At 36.8% G+C, this 12,015-nt stretch overlaps 1 protein-coding gene across 5 annotated transcripts in view; it reads right to left on the bottom strand.

Annotated features, from left to right (window-relative positions):
* Window positions 1–1,011: 1,011 nt before the first annotated feature.
* The window catches only part of PAPOLG (poly(A) polymerase gamma), a 33,494-nt gene continuing 22,490 nt past the window's right edge, over window positions 1,012–12,015 (bottom strand). For 2 of the 5 annotated variants that reach the window (XM_007125444.4, XM_055089195.1), the window contains exons 14-23: window positions 9,173–9,292; window positions 8,637–8,746; window positions 6,326–6,447; window positions 5,901–6,076; window positions 5,400–5,488; window positions 5,099–5,319; window positions 3,826–3,891; window positions 3,586–3,642; window positions 1,686–1,780; window positions 1,012–1,514 (exon numbers count right to left, since the gene is read on the bottom strand). In XM_007125444.4, coding sequence (XP_007125506.1) covers window positions 1,295–1,514; window positions 1,686–1,780; window positions 3,586–3,642; window positions 3,826–3,891; window positions 5,099–5,319; window positions 5,400–5,488; window positions 5,901–6,076; window positions 6,326–6,447; window positions 8,637–8,746; window positions 9,173–9,292 — 1,276 coding nt within the window. In that variant the 3' untranslated portion in view covers window positions 1,012–1,294. Of the gene's footprint in view, window positions 1,781–3,585; window positions 3,643–3,825; window positions 3,892–5,098; window positions 5,320–5,399; window positions 5,489–5,900; window positions 6,077–6,325; window positions 6,448–8,636; window positions 8,747–9,172; window positions 9,293–12,015 lie in introns of all 5 variants that reach the window. The other 3 variants (XM_024133559.3, XM_007125446.4, XM_007125447.4) reach the window with 3 other exon arrangements.

The raw sequence follows: 12,015 nt of genomic DNA, 5'->3' as shown, positions 1-12,015 counted from the left end.
GAATTTCCATTTCAGAGATGTAGGGGTCAGGAACAGGAGTGGGAAAAGAAGGATCCTGCTGACAATCAGAATTCAAGTATTTCAACTCAATGGTAAAGGGCTTTCGAGAGAAAATGGACTATTACTCCACTGGCTAAATGACATCCTATGAGTCCTATAAACTATATAATCAAGGATTTTCCCTGCACTATTCAAATGTACCATTTTGTGTTTTTCCTACTGGACCTACCAAATGGTGAGTGAAAGCTGAAGAAGGTAATATATACCAACATTCCTGGCTGTGTAATCTATACATTTTCGTTTTAAGAGTAATTCAAGCATAATCCATATTTAAAAAATTAGACTAAAGAGAGACAGTAAAGGTTTTAAAGTTTTCTCTTTGAAAAGATGGTATCTTACAGTACATACAAAAATACTCTGAAAATACATACGACTTCATTTACAAAACACTGAATCAACATATTACAAGAAGAATTACATGGTTATGGATTTTAATAGATGGAGCATGCGTTCATGAAACTTAAAAAATATTAAGAAATGCATTGAAAAAAGCAGTGTAAAAAAAGACAACTCATATATTTAAATAAAAATTACAAAGGTCCTGAGCCAATTAATGGTTGGAAACAATGTCATTCAAAAATGCCTTTAGGTTTCAATAAAATCCACTGCTCATTTCTGCATGCCTAGTCCACGAAGGAACTGTTTGAAGTTGTGGCGGTAAGTAATGGTCAGGAAGTATCATGCCAAGTTAATTGTACACTTCAAAAATACAAGTTTGCCATACTTAAAGGCATCTTACCGTTGATGCCGGAATGAGTTGCTCCTCAGTAAAAAATACCAGTCAACTAACAAGAATGGCATGAGATAGGATATGTAACAATTTCACCGTTCATATACTGACTTTCAGTATCCTGGTCATATTTTGATTCTTAATAAAGATGCATTTCAAAGGCCTCCATAGGAGGCAAAATATAGAGAATTTACGGTGCCCAACTCTTAGGTAATCACTGGACTAATCCTCCCTGGTAACTATGCAACATTTGGATAGAAAGGCACAATAAAAATTTAAATATACCGTGTGCCAATCTGAGAAAAAATAATTTAAATCAACAGAACAGACAATAAGTACATCTACACAAATGAGGAAAGCAGAGAAGATACCTCACATTCATTTATCTCAGGTTTCACAAAGTGGCTTCAATGCTAAAGTAAATGTGTTAACATTTGGAAAATTACATTTTTTGTTTTTGTTTTTTTTTTGTTTGTTTTCAACTTTTTTAGTTCTATACAATGATTACAACATAAGACTTAAAAAAAAGAGGGGGGCGGTGTTCAGGACTTGTTTTATCAGTGTCCAGAGAGCCAAGAACTGGTTCCCACAACAGAGAAACAAGCATCGAAAGTTAAGGCAGTAAAACCTCCAACGCAAAGCCATAATATTGTAGATGATAATTTGATAGCAGGTGATCCTCAGAGAACTGTATGTAGCAATCAATGAGAGAATGCTACAGCATCTGCAGGTCAAAGTGTGAGAGTTCAAAAAACCACTTCAAGGTTGTTAGGCCGATGACTGTAACTTTCACCTTATTTTATGTATGACAGCCACCTCTATCTTAAAAAGAGTGGCTGCATCTATGCCACTAAATGATTGCATATTCACTTAAGTAAGGAGGCACTGCTTTTACCGATTTAGGGTCAGTCGAATGGAATTTTTGATGACACGGATGTTATTTGCTGGAACTGGAGATGATGAATCTGGTAGTTCTTTACTGGGCAGTCTCTGTTAGAAAGAAATACAAAGTAGGAAAAACAAATACACATTATAAAGGTCCGATGAGTAAATCAGTCACAAAACTCTGAGTTTTTTTCCAAATGCTTTAAGTTCCTAAACACTCAAGTATGTGTTGAGTATTTTTTCCCTATGTTAAAGTCCCCTTGTTTTGGGGACTTATTATTATTATTTTTTTTAAACAGGTGAAAAGCAGAGGGATAGGGAAAGGGTAGAAGTGGGAGGACTGTTTGAACAGGAAAGAGGACTTTCTTTAATCAACTGCCACTTCTAGACTGAGAAATGCATAAAGAACAAAGTCCTCCTCAGACTCAGGCAATGTTGAAGAGAAATAGCTGAAGAGCATGGTCACTAAACAGGAAATTCTTGGGGTGCAAGGTGAAAAAATGAGTGTGTGATACAGAGGAAAACTTGATATCCAGTTATATCCTTCAATTAGCTTCTGTAATACATTCATGAAGAAGAATAACCCAACTTGTGAGATAATTTTTTAGGAAAACCAACTTTGCAGTCAGGGTAGGTAACTTCAGTGATGGTAAAATTCAGGGACATCTATATGAGGGCTTTTGAAGACACTAAAGATTATTATATAATGAAGGCAAAGTCTAAGACTGAGAAACAATGACAGAAGCCTAAAATACAGACAGATAGTTGTCGGACAGAAACAGCATATCAGCTTCTTGTCAAGTGATGACTGCAAGAATTAATTCTCCTCGCATGTTACCTTGGCTAAACAAATTATATCATACGCACATCCATTCAAAAAAAAAAAGACATGAAAAATTTCAGACGTGCATAGAAGTAGAGAATAGGAAGGACAATGAAGACTTAAATGCCACAATGAAGACTCACTCATTATTAAAATTTTGCCACATTTGTTTGGTTTATGCCCCTTACCCTTTATACTTGAAATATTTTAAAGCAAAACACAGACATGTTATTTCACACTTTCATACTTTAATATCCATCTCAAATTTTTTTTCCATTACCATACATAATATAATTACACACCTCTACTTTTTGTAACCCACTCTTATGTTAAAAGCATTTTTACAAATTCTACAACTAATAGAAAGTATGAGGACATTTTCTATTTTGCTTTAGAATTGCCAATACATCCTGGGGAACCTGGCAGGGTGACAGTTGACTGTGATGAGAAAACACTTTATTATTTAATGGCGGGTGAAAAATAAGCAATTTTGTTTACTGTAACCTCTCAAAGAAGGGCTTTTTCTGATTTACACAAGGCCAATTTTTTTGAGCACCTATAATATTATTAGCTTAAATGGTAATCCTTTGAAAATAAATTTTTTAATTGAGATTTAGGGGCTCTTTAGCTCATGTTTTAAAGGTACTTACTCTGTATACCAGTATATTTGGTTCCTCCAAAATATTAGTAACTATGGTCCCCAACTATCAAACCTGAATTTTGTCAGTAAGCAGTGGTGTACAACAAAAGACTATCAAGTGTTGGTAAGAAATTATTGTGCTGAGTACTAAACTGCTTCTTTAAAAATAAATAAAAACAAAGGTTGAACAAGCCTACATAAATCGTGAAGTCTTAAACGACTCCCTCTTTTCTAGACTTTTGAGGTACATACATTTAGGATCATACACTTTGTTTGCTATTTCCAACCCAACTTCCAACTATACTGCTGGTCTTTGAGGACAGGGACAAAATCTTACTACTCTTATCCTCATCCCGTGCTAGGCTCTTCTTAGCAAGCTTTTTGTACCTGCAGATTACCTATGAATTTTTACCTGTGTATTTTATTACAAATAAGACTATCTATTACCTTTTTGCGTGATGTATCAATAGTTGGAATAGGCATACATTCTCCTCCAATGGCATCCTAAAAACAAATTACACACAAGTGAAAACTTTCTTTCCTATATGCAAATGCTTATTTCTACATGAAATAAAACATAACCAAGAGTTGACAGATATAATCTGATCTACTTTTGAATATAGTACTTTTCCTGATACATGGCTCTTTAAAAGTAAATATTTTGAAGCACACTATTGATATACTTACCACTGATTTTCTTTTTCTGTCTTCAGCAGCACGTGATTCCTTAAATGTTGATTCAAGTCGAATAAACTAAAATATAAACATTAAAATGAGTTGCTATTATTACCTATAAAAACCACATAAATCTATATAAACTGAGAAACTAATTAGTGACCAGGTTAACATCAAAACTATTACGGGGGCTTCCCTGGTGGTGCAGTGGTTGGGAATCTGCCTGCCAATGCAGGGGACACGGGTTCGAGCCCTGGTCTGGGAAGATCCCACATGCCGTGGAGCAACTGAGCCCGTGAGCCACAACTACTGAGCCTGTGCTCCGCAGCAAGAGAGGCTGCGACACTGAGAGGCCCACGCACCGCGATGAAGAGTGGCCCCCGCTCGCCACAACTAGATAAAGCCCTCGAACAGAAAAGAAGATCCAACACAGCCAAAAATAATAAAAAAACCAAAAACAACAACAAAAAAACCTATTACGAACATGGTTTGATGAGGGAAGAGAATTTAAATTAGACTGAATTCAATTGCCACCCTTAATTTCTAAAGTTTTATTTTTGTTTAATCTATCCAGATGATAATGAATAAAAGTTTTACCACCACCTACTGGAAGCAGAGGAGATGAACATTATAACACAATAAATATGATTATTTAGTTACCAATAATGCCTTTATGTAAGTCAAGGAGAAACGAAGATCAATCATTCAAATTTTTAGACACATTAGTAATCTGAATTTTTAAAAAATTAATTAATTAATTAATTAAATTTTTATTTTTGGCTGCACTGGGTCTTCGTTGCTGCACGCGGGCTTTTCTCTACTTGCGGCAAGTGGGGGCTACTCTTCTTTGTGGTGGGCAGGCTTATTGCTGTGGCTTCTCTTGTTGCACAGCATGGGCTCTAGATGCACAGGCTTCAGTAGTTGTGGCACACGGGCTCAGCAGTTGTGGCCTGCAGACTCTAGAGTGCAGGCTCAGTAGTTGTGGCCCACGGGTTTGGATGCTCTGTGGCATGTGGGATCTTCCTGGACCAGGGCTCAAACCCGTGTCCCCTGCACTGGCAGGTGGATTCTTAACCACTGCACCACCAGGGAAGCCCAGTAATTTGAATTTAAGATGAACAATTAGTATTATCCTATTAGGGTTTAGGTAAATACTCTTTTTAAACAGTCAAAATCCTAATGGAACACTCAGATAACTATGAAGAATTTGAGTTTCTTCAGCACTATTTTAAGTTTACTTTGAAGAAAATCAACAACTGAATCACCACTGAAGTTGTAATTTTACCTTTTCTATGTCTTTCAACCTCTTAGAAGACCCGTCTATGGATGGGGAGTGGGATCTTTTGGGGGTAACATTCTTAGTTATATTTGACATTCCATTTAGATGTGGCTGCCCCTGGGCAGGGTTGTGGGGTGTTGTGATTCTAGGAATGACATTTCGTCCTACTACAGTAGGAATGGTACACACAGCTGGAGGTGATACAGCTTTTACTGCAGAGTCAACTTCTGAAAAGGAAAAAAGAAAGATTTCAGTAATTAAATACAAATGTAGTATTATCGTTACTAAAAAAAGCGTAGATACCTACTTGCACCAATGACGGGAATAGACAGCCCTTGAGCTGGCGGGACAGTCAGTGGCTTTTCCACAACTACAGCAGCAGGCTCAGCATTATTCCTGTTAAAAGTGTTAAAATATCATCATTAAATGATTTAAATAGTATGTATTTAAAACACTCTTATTTTAACATTTAAGATAACTTCTTTCAAGTACTCCTAACTTTAACATTTCACTGAAGGAAAAGAAAAGGGTAGGGAAAGGAAGAGGACCCAGGAAGAGAATTAACAGAAAAAACTAAAGGAAAACTGCACATTTCTGTGTACTTATCTACTTCCACATACTCATAAACCTATACCATGCCCCAGAGGATTACCACAAATTGTCAAATAATTCTAAATAAGAAACTGATGACTAACTGGCAAAATAAAATCTTTTTACAGTTAAAAAAATGTATTTAGCAAAGGTATAGAAAAGTTTACATTATCCTCAAATAAACTGAAGACTGAGAGGAAAATTTTGAAATACAGACCTTTCTGTCTCTGCTGAAGGAGAAATATCAGGCTTGGAAGGCTTGTTTGTAGACACTGGGGAATTAAAAGGTGTTCCATTATCAGTGTCTCTGGAGCTATCCAAACAATTGCTATCCACAGATGATCTTTTGGATTGCGGTCCACTTGAACTTCGACTGACATCAGAAAGACTCTGCTGAAAGAGGGGAAAGCTTTTAGGATTTCAAAAAGTAAATGAGAAAAATGACTGGTTTCAATTCTGAAGTACATATAAAACAAATTATCTTTTGTGATTAACAAGGGTAAGATTTTAGTCCTAGATTGAACTGTCTGTACTTTCCCTCTTTCTTCTCAATAGGTTTGGGCGTTGTAAAAATGCAAATTTGGTCCCAGGATCATTCGTCTGAGTTCCACTCAGATTGGAGAGTTACGAGTACAAACTCACCTTTTTCTTCTTCTGAAGAATCTCTGAGGGAAGGTAGTGATGAAGTTGTTTTTTTTTAACGTGAGTTGCTTCAATTTTCATTCCCTCCTTTAGCATGTTTATATTGTTTGCCTGTCTGTACACTGTAACAGAGTCAGTATGTTAAAATGGGGAACTTTCTTCTGAACCAAGGGCTCCATTTTCTTTTTCTGAAATACATACCTTTAATATCTCCAAATCACTATACAAACACACATTCCTCTTACAGAACAAATACTTCCAAAACATTTTCACAATGTCATAATCCTATTCAAGTACTGACTAGTTTTCTCATGTCCAACTTCTAAGACTTCCCCATAATCAAATCTAACAAAATAAATGTATGGAAAAAAGGCTTTTTCCAAATCTTGTTTTCTGCTATTTTCCCCAAAGGCAATGTCTTCTCATAATTATCTGCCCAAGTCTGAGCTAATCCTAATACCAAATATCCAAGATGCAATTCAAGCTCTCCTCCTCCATGAAGCTTTTTTTTTTTTTTGCGGCACACGGGCCTCTCACTGTTGTGGCCTCTCCCGTTGCGGAGCACAGGCTCCGGACGCGCAGGCTCAGCGGCCATGGCTCACGGGCCCAGCCGCTCCAAGGCATGTGGGATCTTCCCGGACCGGGGCAAGAACCCGTGTCCCCTTCATCGGCAGGCGGACTCTCAACCACTGCGCCACCAGGGAAGCCCAATGAAGCTTCTTTTACTACACCAATCACAGAATGTTAGACATGAGAAACCATCTAAAAGTACATCCTTATTATACAGGTGGGAAAATGAGGCTCAACAGCCTTGAATGCCTTGCCAAAATTGGAATACACGTAGCCCTAGGTCCCCAGTCTGGTGCTTTTCACTCCTTATAAGAAAATCAGTTTTATTAATAACTACCATATAAATTATTTAATATATGTTAATTGTGAATACCAAATTAGATTATAAGCCTACTCAAGACAGGGATGGGAGGTTTCTTTTGCACAGTAACTACTGTGAAATGTAAATTATTTAATCTCTTGGGGCCTCAGTATCTCTATCTGGAGAAGAACATTTTATAAATCGATAATAAACAGAGCTTCCCAACCCCCTCCTTTTGGAAAAATGAGTCCAAATTAGAATGGAAAAATTTTTATCTATGTTTTCATTCCAGATTGCTTATAAAAGAATCACCAGGAGTGCTTGTTCAGTGTGCAGACTCCTGGCTCCACTCCCAAAGCATGTGATTCAGTGGTTCTAGGTGATGCATAGGAACCTGGATTTTCATGATAAATGTGAGCGCTAATTCAAAAGAATTTAGAAAACTCAGATGAGCTAACCAAGAATATTAATAGTATGAATGTACACTATAAGACAACTCCAAATTTATAACAGATATATTAAGATATTCCAGGGAGGGGCTTCCCTGGTGGCGCAGTGGTTGAGAGTCCGCCTGCCGATGCAGGGGATGCGGGTTCGTGCCCCGGTCCAGACCCTTTTCACTGATTCTGAAACATATTCAGCAAGCCTGTACTGAATGATATTTATTTCATGTAAAAAAAAGTAAAAAGCAAGTCGTCTTCATGAGTGTGATTACAAACACTGGCTGTGCACACTAAGAATCACCTATAGAGCTTCTTTAGTCTTCTTTTTGTTTTAAAACAGTTAATGCATTTACATGGTACAAAACTCAAAGGGGGGATTTCCCTGGTGGTTGAGCGGTTAAGACTCCACACTCCCAATGCAGGGGGCCTGGGTTCGATCCCTGGTCAGGGAACTAGATCCCACATGCATGCTGCAACTAAGATCCCGCATGCCGCAACTAAAGATCCCGCACGCAGCAACAAAGATCCCACGTGCTGCAACTAAGACCTGGCGCAGCCAAATAAATTAAATAAGTATTTAAAACAACAACGACAAAAACTCAAAAGGGTTCAAGAGTATACAGTGAAGTTGCCTCACTCCTGTCCACTAGACACACCTGGTTCCTTGACCTAAAAGCAACCAGTTCTGCCAGTTTCTTTTTTAAAAAAACTATATATCCTTCCAGAGATAGTCTATGTATGTTTAAGCAAACATACATATATTCTTTCTTTACACTGGTCTGCAACCCCCCACCCCCTGCCCACCAACAGGTCTTGGAAGTCGCTTCATCATGCCTTTACTTTTTTAATAGCAGAATTTATTTTCATGATATAGATGTTCCATCTTCATTTAACCAATTGCGGAACTTTAAAAAATATAGCCAGCCAGATCCTAGGCAGGTGATACTGCGTTACTGCCAAGGTTGAGCACCACAGCTCCATGATGACAAAGTCTTACCTGTATCAGTAAATGACTGTATATCATATGTCAAGTCTATATTAACACTTTCTGCATTTTCTACTCTCCGAAAAATTATTCCAAGGAACCACATTGATACGTAATTGTTGCTATAAAATAAAATTTAAGAATTTCCATTAATTTTTACAATTTTACAGATGCTATTTGGTAATTAAAACTTGGTCTATGGAAGCATAAATACCAATGTCAATGGTTTGGCCAAATTCTTAAAACTGACACCAAGAACACTGTTAAGTTATCCTGTGTTATTATCAAAGAGGATTAAATGCTTCGAAAATGACTTACTAAATATATATTTAAAGATGCCAAATATTGTGATGGAGTTTTTTGTTGGGGTCTGTGGGCTACCAACATAGCATGTACTTAGTTTTAATGCATGACAACTCGTGCTCAAGTACACAATGTATTATCCTCCATCAATGCCTGTTAAATAGCATCTCACAACCGATCTTAAACCATGCATATTTCAGATACCATTATTTTTAAAATATGATATTAAAAAATAATTAACTTACTCTTTATGATGTTCCTTATTTCCTGGGAATGATTGGGGATTTACATGGGCAAGAGTAATAAATTCATTCCGTTCCAAATTTCCAACAAGTACACGTATTTTAGATTCTACTAATCCAACCCTAAAATAAAACAAGATTTTTCCATATTAAATGTGGAAGCTACATCCAAGTAAACCAAACAACATATTAGCTATGATGCTTTACAGGGTTCATTAAAAAAAAATTCAGTCCAATATTTTAGGGACTCTGTTTAAAATACCATTCAAGTAAATGAGAAGTTACTTAATTTCTGTTTCCTCCCCTTTCGTTTTCAAGAAGAACTGATTTAATGCATTCCTGATCTAAATTACCCTGCCTTTTAAGACCATAAAATAGTCATGATTGGAGCATGAACAAAAACTGTTCGTTAACCTGGTTCTAAATCTTTTTCTACTTTCAAATCTTATGCCTAAACCCTAAGGCTAACATATATTTAAATAATGTTAACAAAAAAAGCTAATAACTAGCACTTAATTCATGAAATAAACATGCTCTAATCTTTACAAAATTGATACTAGATATTAAATTTTAAAAATTTTTAATTTTAAATTTTAAAAAGAATTCACTAAAATCAGATCAGATACTACTAAAATACAGAAAGTTTCATCAGGGACTTCCCTGGTGGCACAGTGTTTAAGAACCTGCCTGCCAATGCAGGGGACAGTGGTTCGATCCCTGGTCCGGGAAGATCACACATGCCATGGAGCAACTAAGCCCGCACACCACAACTACTGAGCCTGTGCTCCAGAGCCTGCGAGCCACAACTACTGAGCCAGTGTGCTGCAACTACTGAAGCAAGCGCGCCTAGAGCCTGTACTCTGCAACAAAAGAAGCCACCACAATGAGAAGCCCGCGTACTGCAACGAAGAGTAGCCCCCACTCGCTGCAACTAGAGAAAGCCTGTGCACAGCAATGAAGACCCAATGCAGCCAAAAATAAATTAAAAAATAAATTTATTAAAAAAAAAAAAATCAGATACCTGCAACTTTACTTTCTACCTCACTTAAATGTGACTACTGTCATTTTATTAACTTATTAATGATTTTATGAATTACAAAGAATAACTACAAGAACATTTTCACATTTTCAAACGCTTGACAAAGCTTACACATTATGTGTTCTTCAACAGCAGATATACAAAACACTGAGTTACTCCTCTGTGTTATCTAAATGAGATGTTGACAAACTTTTTCAGTAAAGGGCCAGAGTAAATATCTTACGCTTTGTGGGCCATACATTTCTGTCACAACTATTCAACTCTGCCATGCAGCAGGAAAGCAGCCAGAGACAATACATAAATGAATGAGTGTGACTGTGCTCCAATAAAACTTTATTTATAAAAATAAGGAGCAGACTGGATTTGCACTATACCATAGTTTTCTTACCCCTAATCTAGACAAATAAAATAATGTTTTAGTGAAAGGATTCTTTTCAGGGTCTCTTTTAATTTTTTTTTTCTTGTTTGTTTGTTCGTTCATTCATTCATTCATTCATTCATTTTGGCCGACCAGGGATTTGAACCTGTGCCCTCGGCAGTGAAAGCGTGAAGTCCTAACCACTGGATCACCAGGGAATTCCCAAGGTCTCTTTAATTGTCAATGAAATAAGCATTAAACCCTTGAAGCAAAAACAGGACAGTAACATGTTTTCCTTTCCCAAAAATCAGACCTGAGGAAAGCACAACCATCTTTGGTGGTCTAACAGTTTCTGCCTGATGTAGCTAGTGAAGTCAATACACTGGAGGCAGAAGGAATCAGGTCAGATGCGCTAGAAAGAACATACTAGTCCTTGACCAAAAATATCTCCTTTCTGTTGACAGAAGATTAAGATTCTGAAAACTTTCATGCCACCATCTCCTAAATTAAAAGAATATATGGGCTCATACAGCTCAATATCAAAAAAAAACAAACCAACCAATCAAAAAATGGGCAGAAGACCTGAACAGACGTTCTTCAAAAGAAGACATACAGATGCCTAACAGACATATGAAAAGATGCTTAAAGTCACTAATCATCAGGTAAATGCAAATCAAAACAACAATGAGATGTCACCTCATACCTATCAGAATGGCCGTCATCAAAAAGTATACAAATAACAAATGTTGGGGAAGATGTGGAAAAAAGGGAACCCTTGTGCACTGTTGGGGGGAATGTAAATGGGCACAGCCACTATGGAAAACAGTATGGAGGTTCCTTAAAAAACTAAAAACAGAACTACCATATGATCCAGTAATTCCACACCTGGGTATATATCTGGAAAAAATGAAAACACTAATTCAAAAAGATATGGTCAACCCAATGTTCATAGCAGCACTGTTTATAATAGCCAAGACATGGAAGCAACAGAAGTGCCCATCAACAGGTGAATGGATAAAGTTGTGGTGTATGTGCAAAATGGACTACTACTTAGCCGTAAAAAGAATGAAATTCTGACATTTGCAGCAATGTGGATAGACCTGGAGAATACTACGCTTAGTGAAATAAGTCAGACAGAGAGAGACAAATACTGTATTATATCACTTATATGTGGAATCTGAAAAATAATACAAATGAATGTATATGCAAAACAGAAACAAACCCATAGATACAGAAAACAAACAAGTGGTTACCAAAGGGGAGAGGGAAAAGAGGAGGGACGAATTAGGAGTATGGGATTAACAGATTTAACTATGTATAAAATAGTTAAGCAACAAGGATATGTTGTACAGCACAGGGAATTAAAGCCATTATCTTGTAATAACTTTTAATGGGATATAATCTGCAAAAATAATGAATCATTATGCTGTACACCTGAAATTAATATAA

The sequence above is a fragment of the Physeter macrocephalus genome, chromosome 12 (genome assembly GCF_002837175.3).
Source record: "Physeter macrocephalus isolate SW-GA chromosome 12, ASM283717v5, whole genome shotgun sequence".
Classification (NCBI taxonomy): domain Eukaryota; kingdom Metazoa; phylum Chordata; class Mammalia; order Artiodactyla; family Physeteridae; genus Physeter; species Physeter macrocephalus.
The sequence above is the reverse complement of the archived record's forward strand: the minus strand, read 5'-3'. Positions and strand labels throughout refer to the sequence as shown.